At 44.4% G+C, this 25,392-nt stretch overlaps 1 protein-coding gene across 1 annotated transcript; it reads right to left on the reverse strand.

The window, feature by feature from the left end:
* Positions 1 to 4,681: 4,681 nt before the first annotated feature.
* On the reverse strand, positions 4,682 to 23,875 carry PKD2L1 (polycystin 2 like 1, transient receptor potential cation channel). Its single transcript, XM_063163629.1, has 15 exons — positions 23,343 to 23,875; positions 19,444 to 19,557; positions 17,990 to 18,117; positions 16,618 to 16,874; positions 15,539 to 15,763; positions 14,930 to 15,158; positions 14,409 to 14,579; positions 13,508 to 13,689; positions 12,405 to 12,525; positions 11,729 to 11,827; positions 10,878 to 10,999; positions 10,446 to 10,563; positions 10,078 to 10,214; positions 9,184 to 9,331; positions 4,682 to 8,200 (listed from the first exon to the last, which is right to left on the reverse strand). The coding sequence occupies exons 1-15, from the start codon at positions 23,635 to 23,637 to the stop codon at positions 8,015 to 8,017; spliced, it is 2,532 nt and encodes an 843-aa protein (XP_063019699.1). The 5' UTR covers positions 23,638 to 23,875; the 3' UTR covers positions 4,682 to 8,014.
* Between the last annotated feature and the right edge of the window lie 1,517 nt (positions 23,876 to 25,392).

Below are 25,392 nucleotides of genomic sequence, written 5' to 3' on the forward strand. Positions count from 1 at the left end.
AGAAGCTCCAGTAAACCACTCCAAAAGACACACCCTGTACAGATGTGTACACATGTACTGAATCTGATGCATCTACAAATTTAGCACTCTAGGCACAAAAAAACTCATTATGCTTTCTTCCACCCTGTTGCTCATCATGTCAAAGCTAGTTCTGACTAGTCTCCGTTACTTGGTTAAAGTGTTGCTTGCCTTGGGGAAGTTGACTTCTGCAAGACTTGCAAGATTATGTAGAAGTCTGACTCTGTCAAGTTTTGGTAATCATTTACTTCATTATCTGAATTCATAGTAGCACTAAATCCTTAATTGGTTAAAGATAAGGAAGGGTTCAAGCAAATCTGACTAAAGGAAATCAGTATTTAACTAATGACACTACACTGAGATATCATGGGCTTCATTCTGACAGAAATAATGAGTAATTAAAATATAGGACCAACACAGTTAAGTATTATCTGGTGAAGCAAGTAATCAGCCAAGGACGTCATAGATAAAGCACCTAGTACATCTAAACCAGTATGACAGTTCTTCAGGGGTAAAAAAGATGACATCATAAATATGCTGAGATTTTTATAGCTCCTACTGCTGCTGTTAGTAATGTATTCAGGAGCCTGCTAAGGAGAAAGAAAGCTCCCATGTCCTCTCTAGCCAAGCAGGTCTGGGACAGACACCAGCTCTGACTGCCCCTATAGTGTTCTCAAGCCTTTAGGACAGGGCCTAGGACTTCAGACCAAGAAGTGCACCAAGCACAGAGGCCATAACACACAATCCCCAGTACAATTTTCTCCCACACTCAACCCAAGCTCCTGTGCAGGACTCCTTCAAGTACAATTTGTCTTGCTATTTGTGAGTCAGGAATGGGCACTCCATCCTTCTGCTTCCCTTTTGAGGGCCTCAGTGCCTGCAGGAGGCTAACAGGATTAAAGTGTGTTTTATCTGTCCCAACTCAGCTCTGTCAGTTCTCTTGCTAGACATGAATGTTGACATACACATTGTTACGTAGGCAATTCACCTCCTTCCTCAGGAGCAAAGTCCAGGCTGCCCTATGAGACATTCCTAAAAACTGTTTAACTTTTACCCACTCCCAAGGCCTGGGCTGCTGCCATTAGGATTTGTTGTGGCAGCCCTGAACACATTCAGACGTTTTTTTTGCAGTAGGTGCTGTACACCCAGAGTTGCAGAGTATTCTTCCCCCAAGGGACTGTAGGAGTGTGAGATATCATTATAGCAAACAGCTTGCATTCTGGAGATAAAAAATAGCTCTGTCTTATCCATGACTTGTCCCTTCTTTTGTGCCTTCCTAGAGGCTCACTAGTGCTCTGTGACCTTCACAGAGAACTACTGTGCCATGACACAAGGTAGAGCATCACAGTAGGTGAAAGAAAAAGTGTAAAGGCTCAGAAATCTCAGTTGTCCCCTACTCTGATGCAGATTGCAGGAAAATCACATTTGTAAACAAGTAAACTGAGGAAGAAAAACAGGGATTCACCAGGTAGCAAGTGTTATCAAAGATAAACCAAACCAGAAAGCCAGACTAAATGTTTGGATTTTTGTCTTGAAGATGAAGGCAGTAACAAAGAGGAGAACAAAGAGAAGGAAGCACTTGGTTGCACAACTCACCCAGTAATGCCACAGGAAAAAGCAGAACACTCCTAGGCTACTTATGCCAGAGTTCTTTGTACTCACCTTCCATCTGGCCTCTCTGGTTATGTTCCACTATGTTCCAACTCGTCTCTATATTTGGCTTTTTCAGTAAAGCCACTGCCTGGAGTCTGTCTTGGCCAGGGCAGCTCAGGTTTTCTGACTGTGTTGCTCTGCTCCTCTCCAGACTAAATTTTTCTCTCCTACGTCGGAAATGGCTGTGTAAGTGGAGATGACAAGTGCACTCAAAAGGGGCAGGGGGAGCCCCGGGTCACCCGGGAGCCACTGAAGGCTGGTGAGGTGTCCTAGGCCTGGAGGTAGTTCTCATTAATCAGGAGAGGCAGGGCGGGTAGAGTCACAACAGAAAAGCCAAGGTAGGTGTGAATGGAGAGTAAATGGGAGCCTGGGTGTAGAACACCAGGAGTGGCAAGTGTTGATGACATTGAGCTTAGCTTCTCACCAGGACAGCAGCACATGTAGGGGTAGCTCCTCCAGGCACTCAGAGTGGGAGACAAGGGGCAATGAGTAAATCTTAATGACTCACAGAAGAGGCACAGGGTAAGAAATTGATCACTGTCATCTCCTAAAGCATGTGAAAAGACACATTCATAAACAACCCTTGGTCACCAGGCTAAGGATGGAGGAGACACGACACATGTTCCTAGCTGATGTTCCTTGTTCTATGTCATGACAAGGACCCTGACCCCAGCCCCTGGACATAGGTCCTCGTGTCCAAATGCTGAACAGTTCCTTTGAGCACATCTCTCCCTCCTCATGAGTATTTGGTAAGAGAACAGAAGCAAGTACAATCTGTTCTGTTTTACAATAAGGTCATCCTTTTCTCTTCATGGTAAAGAATGCCTGCTGGTGGCATGGCCTCTCCTGGGCCTGAACAGAATAAAACTCTTTGAAGCAGAAGAGGCAGTATTCCTGAAAGGATTCAGAAAGCCTACCATCTCTTGTCGCTGTAACACTTCTCAGTTGTGTAGGAAACTGAGAAGAAGCTCTGTCCTTTTTGTCTGCTCCAGAAGTCTTTGTATGTGCTTTCAAAGCCTGCTCTATTACTGAACTCCAAACATGTCTGAACAACCAGGGTGGTTTGCAACATTCCAGCAATAGGTCTGCAAGTGTGTGTGTGCACAGATATGGAGTTTTTCTCTCTGAGCTTGCCCTTTACTATTATTTCTGATGCTTTTTGCGGAAGAAGACCCCACAGGGACTCACAGCCAATGGAAATGATCACTTGGGATAGCTTCCCAGTCCCTTCTCAGGCAGCACAAGCAAAGCCAGCTTCAAGCTCCCGCTTTGCATCTTGCTCTGAGCGGCTGTTTCTTAGGCTGCTGTGCCTTCTGGCACCTAGAAGTGAGTGTACCATCAGAGTAACGATTGGTATCTTCTGGGGACACAGTGGCCAGGAAGCAGCAGCATCCAGAGCAGTTTGGGACATCCTGTGCTCTAGAGCCCTGTTACTGCCATGCACACAGGCTCTCTTGGTAACTTGCTATGGCACGCCTCAGCAAAGCTGGCTGATTCAGGCTGGAGACCAGGTTGAACAGCCTCTGTTGTGTCAACTGAACTTTTGCACGGCTCCTTCAGCACTCTTCAGCCAGGGCTTTATCTCACCACACCCTGTGGGGCTGGCACCCTTCTGTCATCTGCCTGAGTGCCTGGCATGTGTGCAGCATGGCTGGCTGGCAATGAGCTGCGCCTGGCATTTGCCACCTCTAAAAAAGGGCCATGAGTAGGGCCAGAGGTGCTGAACTGTGCCTTGCCTCTCCAAAACCCAGCACATTCACGTTATCACACCCCTTAACCTCTGAGCCCAGAGATGGGGACCTGGCACTCACTGAAGTTCCTGCTACTTTTACTGCTCTCCATTCCCAGGCTTCTTGCTTTCATGTTTGGAGACCTGGAATTAGGGTTTGTGTGACCAGTAAAAGGATGGCGCATCATCTGGGCTCGTAATTTGCTAGATCCTCAGGTACTGACTACTCCCCTCCCTTTTTCATTATTGCTGATAAACTCTGAATACTGATAGTTATTCCCCAATGTTGTTCTTTTCTTCATAGGACTCCTTCTAGGGTGTGTCTGTAAAGCACACAGGGGCAGGGCAGCCTCCAGCTAACAACCTTCGGTGCTAAAGACCAGTGAGCAGCAGCTCCAGGCTAATAATAGCGCTCACTAAGAGCTTTTCACAAGACTGAAAAAAATTAGCAAAACCTGTACAAATCCTTTTTACAGGTTGTAGGGAGAATTATAACCTGCCTGAGATAGATAAAGCTTGCAACAAGTCCTAAGTGTGAGGGTCTAGTATTGTAAATTACCTGTTGAATCCATGGATTCTGCTTCTGTCTTCTCTCTCACCACGAACGGAATGTTTCTGTATCTCAGTTTCTTTCAGGAAAACAAACGACAGATTTGTTTCTGTGCATTGAAAATGGCAGAGAAGGGACTGTAGGTGCAAAGGGTTGTGAGTTGTGCTGACTGACATCTACTGGTAAAACGAACCAGGCTGATAAGCTTGGCTGTATTTGAAGGAGGTCGGGGGATTTCTTTTGTGTTCCTTTTAAACATGAAAAGTTAGGTTTGCTCATTGTTAGGACTATTGGCATCATGTTCTTGGGGAGACGCAACCAGGAGCTTCCCGTGCTCATGGCCACGGCTGGTTGGGGCTGCTTTTTGCCAATGCTTGAGCCTCCTCTCGGACATCACTGCCATGCCCTTCCCTGCACACATCCATTAATCTCTCTCTGCCTCACTTGTGCTTTGAAATCATGGCTCGGACACGCTTTCCTTCCCCCTTGGCTCTGGATCAGGAGCACACACACCTGCCAGAGTGGGCCTCAGACTACATCCACTGCTAGTCCCAACATAAATAACAGTGATAACTGCTGAATCTCATCAAAGGACTTTATGCTTCTCCAAACCTCTTCCCCGAGATTTTAACCACTTCAAGGCACAGCTGGCGCAGTGCAGTTTGGAAAGCTATGCTCTACAGATTGAACCAAAACACAATCACACACCTTTTTTTTTTGAGGAACAAATACTTTACTTTACCCATCAGACATGTATCATCTAAGTAATATCAGCTCCTGATGGGAGGCCTGACAACACGTATTTGAAAAGAAAAGCTGTATGAACTTACCATTTGGTGTATTGATGTTATTTTTCAACCAGCATGAAAACACAATTGACAGTTGCACAAAGAACAGTCAGTGGCATAAAAATGTACAAGAAATATGAGATTAATGCAGGCACACGCCAGTAACAGAATTGTTTTACACTGAGAAGCACTAGCACTACTAAAATCACACCACAGGGGGAAGTGGTCTTTCTGCCAGGAAGGGGGAAAAGAGCTGACCTGGGAGACCAATATAGCCTGCAGTTGTTGCCTGATCACAGCCAGAGGAGATTTAGGGCTCCTCAGCCTGGCAGGCTGACTGCTGCCCCCCAAGTCCAAGGGAGAGGAAGCTGCCAGGCTGTCCTTGCCAGAGAGAAGGGGAGAGCTCTGGCAAACCGGGCTAGAGTCTCCTGCCTTTACCAGAGACAGGCAGAGTGAGAGGCAGACATCTCTCACAGCTGCAGTGGCCTGTGGAGACTCCCATGTCCTTCCTTTGCAGGGGAAAATTGGCTTCCCAAATTTCAGGCATGAACAAACACTGCATGTGAACATTACCATTTTGCTCCTGCTGCTGCCCTAAAGAACAGACTCAGTGCTTGGGAGCTGGTTGTCTGATGGTCCTGGTCACTGTCCCACGGATCTGAGTTCAGCTGCCACACCTCTGCACTTCACCTGCCTTCCCTGATAGTTATGGGAGTCCCTTGCAGAAAGGAGCAGGGGGTGAAGGTTATCTTGGTGTCTAGTGACAGGCAGGGCTCTCACCCTGTGCTGCTGTGGCTGCAGCACCCCTGCCTCAGTGGGATGTTATCTGTGGGGCTGGTCTTGGGGTTTGGCTTAGAAGGGGAACAGAAAGAAACACTGGGCAATGCAGAAAGGGAGGTTCTGAGTCACCTTCTCTGTTGAACAGAGCAGCTAAACAACGCTCTCTCTTGTGAGAAATCTGAGGCTTTGTAAAGCCAAGCTTTACAGATCATAAGTTTTACTTTCATTTTCTTGGCAGAACCTGATTTCAGGATCCTGTTACCCTCACAGTAGTTATTTCTGGGTTAAGAAGCTCAACCTCAGCCAGCAACATATCTTACACTGGCTACTAGCACAGGTTCAGCCACCTGAAGCAGACAACTGCTGCTTGGATCTCTCCCAAAGTGCCAGACTTAGTTCCTAAAAGATCAGCATCCCAAGCATTTGATATCTGTGCAGTAATACAGACTCAGAATTTCATCCAGTAATTTGAGTCCATGGAAAAGGCAGACACTTTCAGAGACCTCAAAAGAGCAGCCATTTTTTTCTTGCTTTGCAATTATGCCTTGGTATACTTGTAGTCCACTCTTGAGTCAGGATCTAAAACAAGGTCTTACAAATTCATTTATAAGAATCTTCCTCTGTGCCTTTCAAATCACAGAAGACCTGATGAATTGACTACAAAGGGCTGTGTGCACTATTTGAGCCCATTATAGAGCACATAATTCCTCTGTTCAATCACAGTTTAGCATATGAATTTTCTGTTTAATTAAAATTTGGAGGGGGAAAAAAGTCTATTTTAGGAAGTACTCCTGACAGGCTGTTTTCTTCTGAACAAGATAATAGCTTCAATGCAGAGAGGAGGAGGATGTAAGCAACACCATTGTTCTGTTTTCAGCCAGAAAAGCTAAAGGTAAGACATTTTGCTCAATTCTGAATTCAGTGGAACTGGGAATGAAGAAACATGGCAATATCTCACAGTCTTGTTCCCAACAGCAGGACCAGCTGATGATGGGAAGGGAATCATGAGACCCTGCTGTTCCTGCCTCCCCAACTCCTGTTTGAAATCTAAGCTCCTTGTGGGCTGGGCAACAAGTTCATTCTCACAGCTCCTGCCGGGCCCTTGGAGTTGATTGACAGTCTGCTTCAATTTACCAAGACTATCTTGTGGCTGTGGCAGCCCTGAAACCTGGGCCATCTGAGGACAGGGCTCATCCTGAGGCCTTTCAGACACTGCCAGAGGCTTTCCCCAGAATGCAGTGAACATCCATCTTAAAAAAGGTGGCAATACAAGATGCCCCTGCACAAGGTCCCAGCTAAACCTGTCACTGCACAGCACACTAAACAGTGTAGCACTAATGAGAACTGTTAGCAGTGGTCTAGTACAGCTCACATTGCTATTGGCTTTAAGCCTATGGACCCTATTTGAGGTTAACTGTGGCAGAATATCAGTCATTAAGGTATTTGAAATATATTTACAATGGCCCTGTAATAGCAGCAATAGCCTGCACCAATTACAAGGAAAAAGAGAAGCCTCAGCAAACAAAAATGCTTGGAAAAAAAGTATTTTGCATGTGGTAAAAAAACTGACACTCATTTTCACAATATTCTTCAATGCAAATGGTGTCAGCACTCATAACTGCAAATTTGTTTCCTTCACAAAAACAAGAAGCATCAAACTTCATAAATGGGGTGCTAGTTTGCAAGGTGCAATTTAAGGAGTGTGAAAATAAATGACATATTTCTTAGTGTCAACAGCTATGTTAGAAATCATATAACTAGAAGTTTGTTCCCTAGAACTCAGACCTAGGACTCCACCAACTGCTTCTCATTTTAGAATATTTCAGACCTTCTCCCTGTTACACTGGTATCAACTCTTATTGTATCTTATTGTTATCCAGTTAAGCACCAGTAACATCTTTCCTCAACACCTGAGCCTAAGGTACAGAGAGGGTTACCAAGGTAATCTGGAAACAAACTACAACGGAACAAAACTGGCTGTAACCAGGTAGAAAGAACCACATTTCTTCTTCCCATTTCACTCTGGTGACTACATTCTGCTTTCTTTACGTGACAGCCATATCTGTCTCCTGCAGACCAGCGTGTTTTGGGAACAAGCTGCAATATGCTTATCTGGACACAAACGGTCAGAATTCTGGGCTCCCTACTTTTTGGGGAAGGCTAGACAGACAATGTTGTGCCAGCCTGTTCAGAGGCAGAAACCTAATACATCACCTAGTGCCAAATTTCAACTCTTCCTGACATATGGGTACAGGGGAGAAGGTGAAGGGGGACAGAAGTTCTAGCTCTGTGATGTCATACATCATTACACTGGAGAATAGCATCCCTGATTTTTCACATTAAGAATTCCTGGCAACAGTGGTGTCTGTGTCCAGCTCTCTGGATTATCCTAACAGTGGGGGAACAACTGACAGTGACTTGGTACCATGGCAGCCAGACTGGGAGCACTGGGCTGTTGAGCACTGCTATAACTGGCTAGAAGTTCTTCTAGACTGGCTAGAAGTTCTTGGGCACCTGAGACCCCAGTACACTTGACTTGGGCAAGATGTGATAGACCCCATTCTGGGAAGAGTTGCCACTCATGTTGTTTCTCTGTATGTGTTCCATCCCCCAACTTTCTCCTTCTTTTCCCAGCTGGTCTAGGCTCTGGGGGTGCAGCTCTTCCTGACTGGCTTCTTCCTCCTGTGAACAAGAAGAAAGTGTGACCTGCAATGTCAGCAAGCTACCAAGAAGTCTAGCAACACTGTAGGAGAGAGGCAAGGTGTGCATGATACTAAAATATCTTCCCACATTCTCTCAGAAATTAGAACAAGCCTGCCTATTAAAGATCCAATACACTGAGGAATGCACATTCAAGCTTTAGACAAACAAGGAGAGATTCATCCCTTTTCATCCTTTATGAGCACCTTCACAGAAATGCTGTGGCACAGCAAATCTGCAAGCAAACATGCATAAGATTTTGGGCATGTTCAAAGGAGTAGGACCTCCCAAAGCACTCTTTCAGATGCAAAGGGATAGCAAGACTACTCTGCAAAAGGGAGACTTCTTTCTGACTCTGCTAGGTCACTTTGTGCTGTTTGGCTATTCTCATTGTTGAAGCCACAAAACCATGGAGTAGTGACATGGCTCCCACATGCCTTGCTGCCTTTGACTTTAAAGCTGAAGATCCAAAATACACTGGTTGACTCAATATGGGCACTCTTTGGCAAAAGTCACAGTGTTATGCTATAAGCACACAGTTGGCCAATCTTCCACCACACATGTGATGAATAATCCACAGGCAGGATGTTAAGATCACAATCCACAACAGCCATGAGCTGCTCTTGCTGGAAAGGACAGTTTGATCATTTTAATGCCTGAAGATGAGCAGCTAGAAAGCAACTGACAACAGGCAAATTTTACCCACTCCCATAGAGTTGAGGCTGGCCTCAAAGGAGCCAGAAGATGTGTTTAAAGGTATTAGGGTTAATCGTGGGGACATGAAAACAAGAGGCTTTATGTCATTTTGCTTAAACAGAAAAGGATTGATCATACACCCCGCCCAAGCCTTTTTATCTGAAGTCAATGAAGATTGGAAAAGCAAAGATGATACCAGGCCTTTTTTCCCAGCAGAGCTAGTCACCTGATCTGAAGCTGGTTCAAATGCATGGTGGAGGGCTACCAACCTTGCTAGCATCACCCAGTGGTTTGCCCAACAGATCCTTCTTCTTCATCTCTTTTCTTTCTGGCACATCAAGCTTGTTCACCACTGCATCAATCTTGTAGCCAATGCTGTTTATGGACTGTTCCAGCTGCAGCACACGGTGCAGGAGGCTGAGGGAGACATGGAGAGCATTTGTAAGCTTTTTCCTGTGATGAGTCAAGGGATTTGTTGCAGACATCTCCCAGAGACCTCAAATAGAAGTGAATGCTCCCAGATCACTGATTATGTCACCTACTGCTACACTGTGTTTTCATCTGTAATCAGTAGTTCTCTTTAGGATGGATCTAGACACAGCATAATTCCATTATTAAATATTGCACCTGCCTCTCCTTTGATATGGCCCTATGTGGTTTGCTCAGTGTTTCTCAGTAGCGGAATCAAGATATACTGATTCACTCTGCTGTGTTTATCCTGTGCTCCTCCTATGGAGAAAATAGCCAAGTGTTATTCTTGGAACTGAAGGATAAATGCCAACTAGGCTATAAATCAAGGATATTTATTGCTACAGGACCTTCTGTAAAGGTACCAGCTTTCCCTCACCCAGTTATTTGGGCCACCTTCTGACCTGAAACATGACAGCATGTTGCCTGTGGCTAGATGACAGCTGAAGAGGTTAATCAAGAGGCAGAAAACAAAATTCCTTAATTGAGTCTTTTACAGGAAGAAGTAAACTACATTACTAGAACAGTCCCAGCTATCTCCTGACCTGCTTATTTACACATGTGCAAGATAAAAGGGACAAGATCTTACTGAAACTGCTCAGCATCACTGTAAAGAGTTACATCAGGGAAGGAAGCAGCAGGAAATTGGACCCCTCATTTGCTGGGTGTTTAAACTACTGACAGCACAAACATACACTTGGAACTCTTCTTTGGAGACCCAGGTGGCCTTATTGCTGTGGTTATTCCTTGCTTCCATGTAGGTCAGATTCTCATCCAGGTTGTTGTCAGCGTAGGATTTCCCCAAATTTTCAATCTCTGTGTTCAGAGCAACCTGGAAAACAAAGAAACTCTTGCAAATATGGATACTAATTCTGTGGCTGGCTTTACTGTCAATGACACACGAGCTTCACAGGCAAAATACACTCAGCTGCATGCAGGTGGAGTTGGAACTATATTTTAGTTGCCTGCTTAGTTCATACCATAAACCCAAAGATTCCTGAGGCCACTTTGCAGTGATGTCTACCAAACAGAAATTTTTTTTTTCCTTGCCCATTTTTTTTACCCTTTTTGCCTCTAGGTCATGCTTCATCTGCTGTTGCTCCTCTTCATCAAGGATGCGGTTGCCATCTTTGTCAAATCTGGAGAAAGCTGCTGTGATCTCATGGTCTGCATGGCCCAGTCTGCAAAAGAATAGAAAGAGAAAGCTCAAAGCATAGAATTATACGGTTAAGCTGTAACAGAGTGGGAATTTTGAAATCAGTGTATTGTTTGCTCCTGCCACTGATAAACCTAAACATCCCAAATGGGCAAGAGATAGTTATACAAACCTATTTAGAACAGGAAATTAAATATTTGAGGAAAGATAATTTTTTTATTCTTAAATTGCCCAGATCTGAGCTAATCGCTCTTCTTCTCTTGAAAAGCAGAAAATTTAAATTACCTGTATTACTAAGAGAAAGGACTAAGTGGACATTCCTCAAACTGACTCACTTACTGCTTCAAGCTGTTCTTGAAGTCTTCAAAGTCCAGTTGTGTTGTTCCATTCTGCAGGGCTTTCTGCACCTCAGAAATCTGCTCTTTCTTCAGCTTCAGCCTCATGAGTGTCCGGTTGTAGCTCTGTGACCAAAGCCACAGACACAGAATCATGCACACAGAACAGTGAAAAGTAGAGCAGAGTGGGCAGTGTGATACAGGTGAGCATATGCTAAGTAATAGCAGGAGTTTTCAAGCTCTCCACAAGCAAAAGTAAAGCACTGCAGTATAAACCTCATCTCCAAACTAGAATCACACCTTCAGAGTGATACTAACACGCTAACCCTCTGCTTTTCTCACCCCAGTTCTTCCTTTATCTGATTTCCCAACACATCAGCTGTTTAAGATAATGTCTCAATTACTATTCCTTGTAGAATATTGATCTCACAGCAGAATTGTGACCTTCCAGGAACTTTTCTGGAATTTGTCCATGGGAAAGACAGATTTAACCTGCTAGAATTGTGCCACTGTAACAGGCTCAACTTAGCTCAACAGGACTTGCCATTTTTTCAATCAAAGTACATTTTATGAAGGACTGAAAGAGCTTTGTCTAGAGACCATACTGGGAAGAAAAGTCTCTCAGAAACACTACATAAAGTAACAGGATTCACCCAATACCTGCATTCTCATCTTCCCATTGCCAAAGGTCTGGGAGCTTGATTTATCCCAGAAAGGAATTGTGACTTGTGCACACAAAGAAGGGGGATCTGGATTGGCAGCCACTGTTTCTAGTAAATTCCACTTAGGTCAGGGGCTTCCAAAAAATGCTTCATGATTTAGCTAGAAAGTAGCACAGCTTTCACTATTCATCACCTGCTTCAAGATGTCAGAGAGCTGCAGCTCATCCTTCTGGCTCGAAAGCTCCTCCTTGACTTCTGAGTAGGTGTCATTGATGATGGCCAGGAACATGTTCTAGGAAAAGGGGAAGCAGTGAGATGAATATGCATGAGACATCCTGCCTGCTCCATCAGCTGAAACAGCAAGAAACACACACAGATATGCAAGACTTAGTTAAACAAGGAGTTGTTTCCCTATGGGATATCTCTTGGCAAATTAAAGAGGGTCAAGAAAAGGCCTACTTCAGCCACACCATGTTTTCTAAAGTTTTTGCAGTTAAAGCAGTGGCTGAAAGTACATTTACTCCCACCTCAAATACTACCTTTGGTAGTTTCTCTTGCAAAATCTTAGGTTACATATGAACTCCTGACACTGAGTGTGTAACCTGGTTATTATGAACATTCCTCTGCATCCATTGCCTAGGAAGCCAGTCAGTTTCAGTTTTCACCTTAAGAGATGTTGGCCCTTAATCACCCTAAATAAGCAAATCCCCCTTGTAGTAACACACTCTTTACCTACTGTGGTCTATTTGCACTGCAAAGCTATTGTAACTGAAACTTCTTTTCTAAGCATTTTCACCTAACCCAGGGATTGTCAGGAGGGGTCTCTCAAACATTGCTTTCAATACAGGGACAAGGAGGACTTTGCTTACCAGAAGCACAAAGAAAACAAAGAACACATAGGTGACAAAGTAAAGAGGCCCAAGCACCCTGTTGGCATTGTCAATGGAATTGTAGTCAAAATCACCAAGAATGATCCGAAACTGGGTGAAACTGGGGGAAAGAAAGAGCACAGGGTCACGCAAAGGCACACACAAACAGTCCTGAGGTGAACCTGAACCTCCCTGCAGCCCAGATGGGCACAGGCACAAACCAGAGCAGGGTCTAAGTCACTCCAGAGTGGCAAGTTAAATGCATCCATACTATTTCAGGAGTGAAGCAAGCTGATCTGGTTAGAGCAAGAGGAAAATAAAACATGGTTTCCACACAAATTCAGGCTGTCCAAAGTGTGTTTTGGTGTAAATAGGAGTCAAAAGCAAAACAATCTGAATTTTCCCTGATTAAAGGCATTTGACTCAATGAAGCCATCTCTTGCAAGAAAGTTTGTGAGACTCTGGAGGGACGTTAGAACTGGATAGTGCTCTTCAACTTTTGTAGTTCATAGCCCCTATAATGATGGGTGTTTAAGTGTATTGATCCCTAGCTTCCTTATCTCTGTTTTCTCTTGTAGACCCTTCAAAGGCAGGACTTGGATGCCCAGAGGTCTGTGGGACACAAGCTGAAAACCATTGCTGTAGCAGATACCTCCATTAACATCACACATTACTTGAGCAGGCCCATGAACTGCAGGATTGTCTGAGAGGGGATTTTAACTCACTTCCCCAACACTCCTTTCCTTCCACGTGTGCTCATGCACCCACCTCCATCTCAGATATATTGATCAGTATCTGTGGGATTTCTATGGAAATAGATATCCTTACCAATATCCACCATATCTCTTGTCCTTACTGATAAACACCAGACAAACAGAAATCTGCCTGTAGCCCTCAGTTTTCTTATTGTATTCTTTTGTACATGAAGATGTCAGTCACAACCAGAAGGCTGTCAGCAGCTTATTAACTATTGTGGCTTTATTACAATGAGATACAACAGGTGTCTGATTGTCATTGAGATTTGCAACTGGGGGGAAGAGTGGAAAGCAGCTAAAATTATTTTGATAAAATTATGGAAACACAGTACTAGCTTACACACTTACATGCATTTAACAAAGGTACTGAAGTTTTCCACTTGTGTCCCAAAAAGAAGGTAACCCAGCTGGGCGTAGGCAAAGAAGACAATGAAGAACATGATGGCAAAGCCCAGGATGTCCTTGGCACAACGTGCCAGTGTGGAGGAGAGCTGGGTCATTGTTTTGTTAAAGCTAATGTACTTGAATATCTGCAGGATGGAAGAATGGGGACAAAGTTAGGCCAAACCACCAGCTAGGTCAGTCCCTCTCACGCATGCACGTGCTTACCAAGACAAGAGGTTCACTACAGGACCAAAATACTGAAGAGAAAGGTGGCTAGGGAATGGTGGCTTAGTCTTCAGGACATTTATCCCAGGTGTGCCACCATCCTTATCTGGGTTCATAAACATATGACTTTGTTCGCTTTGTCAAAGGAAAATATAAACAGGGACTGCTAGAAAAACAAATCTCTTAAGGCTGATGAGGAGCCCCTTGGTGGCTTTCTGCCACACCAAGATGCTTTAGTTGAAATGCAAAGTCCATGTCAACAGATGAGTCATTTCCAGCTCTTGAATGATCATAATGGAAAAAAATATGATTTGCAGATTATCCTCAAGAATACCAAAATAGTATAGGATGGACAAAGTTACATGGTACTCAGCATTTTCTAAAACCACTTTTACACCGCAGTGTCTGAGCTCATATCCCTGATGGTTACCTCTGAATAACTGACCTCAGAATGAAGGGTGAAAAGTTGCCCAGATTAACTGCAAAACAGACCATATGACTTCAAGGAAAATTCTCTGTTCTATAACTGTTCTATAGCTGTTACACTCATTTACTCAGAGGGATGGAAGAGACAACCCTCAAGCTATCCAGAAAGAGAGGCCTGACTGGAGACTGGCACCTCCCAGATCCCTTACAGTACCTTGATCCAGGCAAAAAATAAGTTGACTGCATTCATATTGTTGTACTGGGTCTGCCAGAATGCCAGGAATTCAAAGTCTGCGTAGGTGTTGGGGTGCTCCAGCAGCTCTCCCAGCAGCCTGTTCACCTCTGTGGTGCGAAAGATGTGAAACCCAATGGCAACAACGGAGAGCTGCAAAGAGGAAGAGGAGTAGTCTGCAGTAATCGCTGTTTCTGTGCTTTCCATGGAAATTAAATGTCACAGAACTCATTGCAATCCCACTTCAGAGCTGCAGTCTAGTGGTGGGCTATGAAAATATGGTCTTGATGTGCTGAATGATACCCTGACTTCAGTCTCTTGGGCATCTGTAAGAATTTTCTCCTAGCAGTTCTTCCAGACAGAAGAGCATGTGTTCCTTTTAGTATTAGAGCAAAATGTGCCAGTTCTTGTCTTATCTAGACTAATTTCCACTTTCCTTCATTTATTTTGGCTCTTACACACCCCTGCCATTCCTCCCCCAAAAAGTGAGCAAGGATCCTCACCAGAATGACAACCACATCCAGAATGTTCCAGATGCTGGTGAAGTACTTAAACTTGTGGATACGGAGCTCCAAAGCCTCTTCCACCACATAGTAGAAGATGAAGACACAGAATACAATTTCACAGGCAACAATGAAGAAGTCCCATGTGCTGACATATCGTATAAGCTTCACTGTCCGGATTTGCCAGGAGGGAATGGCACCACCAGTGGCTGGAAACTCAACCACTAACCTTGAAGGGGACAAGGAAACAATTTCAAACTAGGGGATGGAAGCTCAGAGATAATTTTGAGAGGCATCAAATTGAGCATGAACTATCCACCAGACCATGAGTGGAAGCATTGTGTATGTGTTTGTGCAGCCATGTCTCTGCTGCTTCACTGCCTGTGATAGGAAAGGGTAAAAGGTGACAAGAAGTGTGACTGGTTATTTCAGGAAGACCAAGACTTCTCACTAAACCATGCAAATTCTACTGACATCACTCAGTAGTAGTAGAGGGGTGGTCACAACCCCACTGGTGGACCATAATAAAATATTTGTATTTTGAGAAATAAATTGAGGCACTGAGGAAGATGCAAGAGGCTGAAGAATTTTCATCTGGACTCAGCTTACCTCAGAACACAGAACAGATTGATATTTGCATTATACACAGAGAAATCAATAAAGACAACTCGTGTTCCCCGATCCAGCCACAGTTTCTCCTTCAAGACCTGCAGGGCTTCAGCACTCTCTTCTCTGGTCATCTTGAGGTCTATGTAGTATCCTCCCCCACTGTAACTGGTTAGTCTTCCCCAGTGAGATGAACCACCCAGCTCCTCCTCAGAATGGTACCTCCACCTGCAACAGACAAGGCACAAAGAAAGGCTTCACCTGCCCAGGCTTGAATATGGCCTTGTGCCCTGGAAAAAAAATATATTTTCAAGGAGCAGAGCAGTTTTCAATTGAAGCAATTGAAGAATTGGCACTTAATTCCTACTCCTGATCTCACCCTACATAATACTGGTAACCATTATGGTTAGTTTTCTGGTTTAGTGCTTCTCAGCAGTGACACAACATGATTTGCAATACTATGGAGGGAAAATGCTGAGGTTTGTTGGCTGTATCAGTCTTGTTTTCATGGAGGTTATTCTCAGCATCTACTCTCTTACCTTCTACCACATCCTACACAGCCATCTGCATAGAATGCTCTTGTACTCGTATTTCCTAATGAATAATAGTTTCTCATTCATGGATCAAGATTCACACAGGGAGAAGTGAGCAGAGATATTAAACTGCAGTTACCTCACATTATTATAGAGAAACAGGTTGTCAAGATGAAAGAATTGCACTCCCTTTTCTCTGGCTCCTGAAATCCCAGAGGAAAGTAAATAGTAACTTGCCAGCTACATGCCAGCTTGCCATTTAATGGATCTGGTCCCAGAGGTCTTCATTTATTCTCACTCTCTTAAAAATAGGCAACAATTTCTTCCTATATTCCCACTGTATTTTTTAATGGCTTTCCCAACATGAAAACTCATTCTATTATACTTCCCCCAAAAAGACACTTGACATTATTGATAGACAAAAAGAAATTTCTGCCTCTGACTGCAAGGGTAATTCCAGCCTTATGTGAGAAACTCACCCCTGGCATCCTGCAGCTCAGCAGCTCTTATTTGAATGAGAAGAGACTCGTTCGGATTAGATGTACTTACGCCGTTCCATTGATGAGCCCAAAGGAGACCCTTTCCTCCTTGTCTTCAGAGTATACATCATAGCAGCCAGAGATTTCCTCCTTGAAGTCATTGTGGACCACACAGGAGTTGTTCTTCACCTTCAGCTGCCTCATGCGTGGGACACCCAGCAGCAGGTTCTCGTAATAGATGTATGACTGCGTGCTGTGCGGCGCCAGGGACTCGTTGTTGTACCACTTGGTCCAGTACAGGTTGTCCAGCAGGGGCCCTTGTGCATACTGCAAAGGAGGCAGAGGAGAACAACTCCTTTGTAGCTCACACATTCTCTTAGTCTGGGATTGAAGTAGTGAGACCTGACCCACCCCTCTCTGGTCCCCAAGATGAAGAGTAGCCAAAGTTTGTGTTGTGTGTACGTTAACGAGAGGAAAGACCAGGGCTGGTGGTAGAGGAGGGATGCTGGGCAGCAGGGTCATCATTGGTTTCTCACAGCCCTGTAATGTGTCTGTGGCACCTTCTGTGCCTAATGAAGAGACAAAAGCCCTACAAGTCTCATTGTCTCTTCTACTTCAGTCAGCACAAGTCTCAAGGAACTGCCTTGGCACAAGTTGCAAATGATGAAAAGTGCACGTGCCAGTGTCCTGGAAACAGTGGTGGTGAAACAATAGGGCCATTGTTGGCTGGAGTGTTTTAATGTGACAGAAAAAGGCAACTCTAATTGACAAATAACTTCTGGCTGTCAGAGATAAGTGGTTGCAATACCTCAATGGCCTTCACTGAGGCTCTTGTTGTTCTTTCACCCATTCTTTCACAGAAATATGTTAGAACCCAGATGTTTGTCCCCTTCATTCTCTTTGATAAAAGTCACTGCAAATTTTAATCCAGCTTCTTCCTAAAGAATCTATAGATTAGACAAGCCCAGGCATGAATTACAGGCAGGTTAATTTTGATGTTCTCAAAATATCATGAAAATGGACATGGGCTATTACTAAGACACCAGCTAGAAGACATTGAACTCTAGGATTCAAATCCACTTGTGTCACAAGGAAATCTGAAGTAAATCCCTTGGCTTCTCTAGGCCAGTACTTCCTATCTGTGCAATATCACCAAAATTATTTTTTTAATATCCTGCCTGTTTTACTGAGAAATGGACTCTTCTGGGCACACACAAATCTTAGCCTAGCCAGTATTCTGGACTCAGTGCTCAGGGATACACTATACTTGAAATCAGTTAATATTTTGAATGCAAATGTTATTGTGACTATTGCTAGTAGCTGGCAAAAGCTTGTGGCAGCAAAACATCTGCTGAAATCACTAGATAGTACTTCAGAGGGAACTGAATATCCCAGTCCAGCTGAGTTTCAGGGTTCCCGTGGCAGGCCAGATTGGTACTCACCACCCAGAAGTCAGCCATGCTGCTGATGGACTGGAAGGAGACACGGCCATCTGTAGAGGTCTGCAGGAAGAGCTCAGACATCACTTTGGTGTAGTAATAGGCATTGGAACTTGTCATTCCATATGTCACTAAGAGAACAAGAGGAGGGTCCTTTCTTATACCTGAATACTGGCACCTGATATAACTGCATTTATATATTCACTTTCTGTGTACCTTATATTTTCACAGGTAAGCTGAACAAGACACAGGAGAATAAATTTTAGGGTTTTCTGCTTTCTTAGAGATTTACAAACTTATCTGCTCTATGTTGCAGAGTTTAAATTGTCAGACTGACCAAATGTAAGAGTTAAGTTGTAAGAGAAGACCATTGGAGGATACAACTGAACATTCTGGATAACAGTTTTTGTTCCCAGACAGAATTTCTGAGGGAAATTTTATTTCTCAGAACAAAGTCCATGACCTATATTTTGAATTTCTGATGTGAAGTCATGAGGGCACAAAGACCACCTTATTTTCCCAAGTGAAAAGCTCCAGATAAGTTTTCATCTACCAAGAAACCCCAAGAGGAGCAGGCTCTAACTTCCACAAACTTGTTTCAACTCTCCAGTGCTCCTTCCTTCAGGAAAACATCCATCATGGTGATCACTAAGAACATGTCCTACTCTTGAAAGGACACCAGGAGAATAAAGCCCCCACACCTCCTGGATGAGTCAGTGTGTGACAACACATACATCTGTGTGCGACAACGCGTACGTCCGTGTGCGTGTCTTGGTTCTTTAGGAAGAGTGACTGAAGCACTGTCTCCCTGGCACAGCATGATAGTAACTTAGGGTGGTATTGTCTGTCCATCTCTCGTGCTGTTGGGTCCATGAAATATAACCCTCCTCACTGTCCCATGCCACAGGTGCTCGCAGGTGATAAGGAATGAACCTTAGCAGAACCAAACAGCCATTGTCCTACTGGCACAAAGTCCATATTAGCATTGCCATTCACTACAGGGACACATTACACTCACTCAATAACAACAGGGTGAGCTGTCATCTGCTTTATCGCCTCAGCCACCCATCCAGTCTCAGAGGGGAAAATCTCTCTGAATTGTCTTTGTTACCAGCAAGTTTCTAGAGCTACTCTCTGGGGGTTGAGCATTTGCTGAGAAACTGAGAAAAGACCTTGGGCAGATTCTTCTAGGACTGTGGAGTCAGTGGCTAGAACTGATTATGCCAATCAGAAAGTACTGCTAAGGTCTAACCAGCATCAGTTAGCACTGGTTACTAATTTTACTTCTCTGTGCAGCATCAATTCTGTAAGTTAATGACAACTTCTTGCTGCTGTGAGCACTCATACAATAAATGTAACATTTACAGCAGAGCAAGGAAGACTAGTAATAAAATCTCACATTATTCCCCTCATGCTGCACACAGAAATGGTGCCTATGAGATATGACAGCTACTTACAGAGACAGATGTCCACCAAGAACATAACATAGACCAGCAGTTCTCGCAGGGTGGTCTTCACATACAGCTCCCTGTTTTCAGCTGTGTTCTCAGTCAGCGTAGTGCCCCACAGACCTGTTGGGTATAAAGAAGGAACTGTAGAATTTTTCATGGCCATTCTCAACGGCCATGTGAGGAGCTGTAATCCTGTTCCAAAAAAGCACTGTTGGGAGTTGAAGTTTAGTGGCTTTTTGAGGCCAAGTCACTTTTCATTTCAAAATCTGACTAAAAACATTTGCTAAATACCCCTAAGAAGAACCATTCCAGCATGCATAAAAGATTTTTAGCTAACCAACACTGAAATATACTGGATTTTTATTTTACTAAATCACTATTTAGTTTTATGTTTCTTCTGTTTTCAGTTCATTATAGCCTGATCTTTTCCTAACTGTGTTTCAGCTTACTCTTTGCAGAAGTTCAGTCTTTGTCACAAATGCTCTTGAAACCATAATATTTCATCTCAGTCACCCATGTGCCAACAGCTGACTTTCTGAGAGGTCTTTCATTGCAGAACTGCATCTGGTGTTAGCTTTACAACTATTACTCCTTTTATTGTATACTGAACCATTAGGCTCCAAATATTTGTCTCTTGCTTACCTAAAAACCCTTGAAGTTTTCTTATTGGTCATAAAACTCAATCAAATAACACAACTCAGTATTTTCAGCACAACATTTAGAGCCAAATTATCTTCAGGACATCTAACAATGGAGCTTAGCTGAATCCAATACACTAATTGCACCAGCTAAAGATCCTATTTCTTCACACAACTCATTAAATGTCACCAGGGTCGTCAATAAGAGAGAAATGCTTCCTTTAAAAGAAGCCTTGATATTTTGTGTTTGATGAACCACCTAATACCATTAGTGTATTTGTTTGTTCTTTTTGTAATGGCTTTCTGTTGTGATTTCTGGAATGCTCCTGAAGTTGAAAGGCATAAGAACTTTCAATTGAAAGCCTGGTGATGAAAGCCTTGTCAATAATTGCCATGGTCTTGCTGCTTTCTGCAGCTCCTAGAGAGCTCAGCCCTGATTCCTATCCCCAGTGGGATGAAACAACCTTCTTCCTGCAAACCAGGATCAAAGCTGATCAAAGGCCCTACACTTGAAGTCATCTCCAGCAGATACAAACTTCTTTTTTGTCTGGAGTAAGCAAAAGTGTTCTAGTGGTCTGTGTGCATTTATCCTGTCATTTTGATAGCTCTTTGCCATCTCAAGAGATTAGACAGTTTTCTGCACCATTAACTACCATAGTGACCATAGCGATGTTGCAGCATCTGCCATCACATCTGGGCAGGCAAACCAGGAGCCTGTTCTGGACAACCCAGACCAGCAAGAGAAATGACAGCCTGGAGATGATCTGGACTAACTCCTGAGGAGGAGAAAGTATCATATGATCTACAGGAATCTTCACAATGGACAAAAAATCACTTTTAAATTACTACCTTCATCCTTAGATATAACTACACCACAATCTTTTAACAGGTTTGTTTGGGGTTTTTTCCATAAGCAGGAAACCCCTACTATCCATATGTTTGGAGCAAATGCACAGGCTTTCTTTACTTTTAGAACAGTAGTGTACTCAGGAACACCCAAATTCAAGGAGACTCTAATATCCTTGAGCACTTGGTTCAGACTCTTGCCCAAAATGATACCTGGAGGACCATGAGGCTGCTCCAGTCCTTCCAGATTGTGTTAGTTGTAATACTGTATCAGCTGAGGTTTATTTTCAGCTATATCTTTAGGAAACATGCCAGGGAGATCTATCACCTCATACATGAAGCATGTCCCCATCTGTGTCTCCTTTGGCACCACCTACCCCCTTGGGGATGCAGCTATTTTGGACATGACATTTGGAGTAGAAGGACTCAAGGCTAGAAGGTATCCAGTCTTCCTTATCCAGGCACCTTGAATGACCACCCAGAACCCACGTGGCTGAGCAAAGAAAAAATAACAGAAACTAGAAAACAGGCTATGAATGCAATCCATTTATGTCTCACCTTCCTGATAGTTAACAAGTAACTGATAAGAATTACTGACAACACCTACATTATCACCAGACTTGTGACCCAGGTGAGTGACTAGCTCACGGTCTCAGGTACAGCTAGAGATCCTCTTCCAAAGGCAGTGGGAAGCTGGGTACTCCTCATCAACCACCATACACCCAGATACCCAGCCACGTCTGCCCATGTGCAGGCCATGGACCAGCAGAGGTGGCAGGAGGCAGGCAGGAACCAGGACACAGAGCTGCTTGGACACTGCTTAGAGAGGAACAGTCCTGAGCACTGGCACCAGGTGCAGCAGCTACTCGCTACTAACCCAGCACAGTAACTGATGAGGACAAGAAAAAAGCTTAATAATCCAACTGTTGCCTCTGGCTATGGACATGTAATCCCAGGAAATGGTTTTTAAGCAAAAAACCCAACCTCTTAAACTCTCATTGTTTAACTAACTTATATGTACTACTTCTATTTTCCATGTGAGACACCAAGGTGATTAAATGGAAAGGGAAAAGCCAGCAATGGAGAGGCAATGAAAAATGATGAGCACCTAGTAAAGATGCAAAGGAAGGAAGCAAATCCTTCAAGGAAAAAGTCCCCACTTCTGTGAGGCTCAAAGAGACCTTTGGTCTGTCTGCACTGGCCTTTGGATTCCCAGCTTTGGTATTTCCTTCAGCCCTATTTACCACCCTTAGTGTCGGGACACGCTGCTGCAACAGTCAGAAGAAGAAAATGATGTGGTATCTTGACAGTTACCATCATTTGCATGCTCCAAATTCAACTCTGGCAGCTCACAAATGGAAATTTGATGTTAAAGTATGGATATGGTTTTCCATTTTAAGTCTCAAACGATGCCTAGAAGAAAGCATTTCAGAATAAACCAGGTAAATGATACACTGCCTAAGAGTAATATGTAATTAGCTACCAAACCCACTCAGCACTCTTCCTTGGCCAGGAGAAATCTCTAAAGCCTCTGCTCTGAATTCCATGTGAAATAGTAGTGTTAGACTGTAATGGCAATGGCAAAAGCATTGATCACAGAGGGGCTGTGCAATTCAGGACCAAACTGTACTGTTATTCACCCACTCATACTGTTAGAGGGTATGACTCTGAGAGGGGTTCTTACCTTCCAAGTGAGGAAAAAAAAAAAAGACACATTGGCAAGAAATTTTTTTCTTTGCTTTATCTTTCCTGTTTTTAAAATATTGTGATTTTATGCCTTCTATAAGAAACTGTTCAAATAATGCCCTTACCCAGGACTGTATTCTGACAGGAGACTTATCTTGCCCCCAGGGTTTTGTTTGCCTCTGAATAAGCCTACATAATATTTTATTCCCCTTTGTCTTTTAAACTGGAAAACAGCACCTCTTTCAGCTATCTTCAAACAAAACATTATTTGACACATTGCTGTAATCCCCTACATTTCAGTCCTGACAGTGCTAAATTTTCTCTGGTAGATAGGGCTATAAGTTCTTATGCTACTGTAGCACAGGGGCCAATACCATTCTATCTAGAAAATGCACACAAAGACAGAATAGTCTCACCACCACAGTGGTGGCTTCTGGGGATTCAGACCACCTAAGACCTGCCAACAGATTCACTGCATGACCTTGAGCATGAGACCCACTAAGTCTTATGGTAAAGGTAACAGGGCAGACCATGAAGCTACAGCAAGGCACACAGAACAAGGATACTCCTTTCAGGTCAGCCAAAGATGATCTCTGGAGTAATGCTACTGCATGTTGAACAGGTCCCTGGGCTACACAGACACTATGAGGTTTTTGCCATCTGCATCCCTTCTCTTCCTCCCCTCACCATTGCTCTGAGGGCTAATAAGTCCCTTCTAATGAGATAGAGATTTACCTCGGATGCCTCGGAAGATGTAGAAGCAGCACTTGAGGAAAGGACTTGTCCTCCCATTCACAGCTTTGCTCTGTTCTTCCTGGTAGGGCAGCGCATCCCCAACCTCTTCAAAATTCTCGTAGGGACTCTCCAGGACAGGTTTGGGGTTGTAGATGGTTTGAATTTTCAAGGAGGTAGAGGGAGAGCCATTGTAAACAGGATTGTCCCAAGCTTTCTTCCCCACTGTCTCCAGTTCATGCACCTCTGATACTTTAAAGTGGCTCTCAGCTCTGTTCTTTAGGTGAGACATATTCATGACTACTCACTGCCAGCAGAAGTACTTTTTAGCTGGAATTGTGACGATTGCCTGCCCAGACTGGAATTAAAAGTTAGCAGAGAGATAATCAGTGCCAAACAGCTTGTCTGCCTCAGCAGCCAGGAGAGGGCACACCAGCAGCTCCCCACAGACAGTAAGCATCCTCTCTTTCTTTTATATCAGCTCAGCTGGTGACACCGACCAGAGGGGTGGCACTGCCCCTTGTTAGGAACCACCGTCAGCCCTATTATCCCAGTCGCCCTGGGAACACCGGCAGGTCCAGGAGTCCTTCCCTGCTTCACAGCGGCAATGACCGAGGCAGATGCCGCCGTGAGAAGAGGAGGCAGCGGGGAGCGAGGAGCGCTCCGGGTCAGTTCGGGGCACCCGTGAGAGCGGGGCCGCTCCGCTCGGGGCGGCGGGACCCGCGCCTGCAGCCAAGGGACAAAGGGCACAAACTCCCCGAGCGGCAGCGCCCAGGCGGGCAGGCGGCACAGCATCCTCTTCCTTGCGGATTGCAAAATCAGGGGTGAAACGCGGGAGTAGCTGGAGTGGTCGTTTTGGAAACCAGGGGCTGGAATCTCCTGCTTTCGCGGTATTTCCACAAGCTCTGTAGTGCCTGCCAGCCCTGAGGCAAGCCTGATTAAAAAAAAAAAAAAAAAAAAAAAAAAGCACCATTACCACCAAAACACCCACAAAAACAAAAGAAAACAAATGAAAAAACCCCAAACAAACAAACAAAAAACCCAAAGAAAGAAAAAAAAAAAAAAAACAAGCAAAACCCCAAACAAACAATGCCTCCCAAAACAAACAAAAAAAACACCCCCAAACCAAAACCAAACCCTAACAAACCAAAACCCCATCAAGATAAAAACCAGGCAAAACTGGCAATAAGAGTGGCAGGGACTTGCCTGCACCCACCTTTGCCACTGGCCACCAGCGAGTAGTCATCCCAGGCACCACAGGTCCTGCAGGTCTGTGACTGTACCCCGAGGGGTCCCGGAGCTCAACCCCAGGACACCACACTTGTCTTGGTGATGAATGAGACTATAAATGAACATGTAGCCTGAGCCTGGTCCTTCCTCAGGTCTGAATATATAATTCAGAAGAGGTGCCTCTCCATGGGTACTGAGGGTTGCTATTTTTCTGGCATTACCCAAGAAAGCAACAAGACTCCCACACCTGTAGGCCCAGATGAGGATGTTTTCTCTGGACTCTGATGTTGCCAAGCCAGCTAGGAAATGCAGAGATGTCCCCTAGATGTGACCTAAGATTGTGGCACTAAGCAGCTGCTTGAACAACAGTGAAACAAGACCTAACTTGCCACAGGGCACTAAGAGGGCACCCTTAGTGGCTGGAAAGGCACTGGAGGTCTGGGTTGGATCCTTTGACTGAATTTGGTATTATTGGGTCTGTTGTGTTTTATTACTCCCTTGCCAGATGAAGGCAGTGGCATGGGAAGCATTTGCAGAGCTCCCAGGCAGCAGCAATGCAAGGAGTGAGGCCTCAGTGAGAGGCCACCTGCCAGAGCCAGCCATCCCTCCTGGGACCACACAGCAGACACCCCTGCCCATGCACAAGTGGCATGACTTACATGTGGAGTGCTGCGTTGGGGGAATGTGGGGGCTTTTCACAGAGCAGCTCTTGCACAGCACATCCCACCCCATCCTTCAGGAGCCAGGTACAGGGCAGATCTGCCTTCTCAGAGACTAGGGCACAGAGCAGGTGGTGAAAGGGGTGATGTTGTCCTGTATTGAA

This window comes from Melospiza melodia, chromosome 9 (genome assembly GCF_035770615.1).
Source record: "Melospiza melodia melodia isolate bMelMel2 chromosome 9, bMelMel2.pri, whole genome shotgun sequence".
NCBI classification, from domain to species: Eukaryota; Metazoa; Chordata; class Aves; order Passeriformes; family Passerellidae; genus Melospiza; species Melospiza melodia.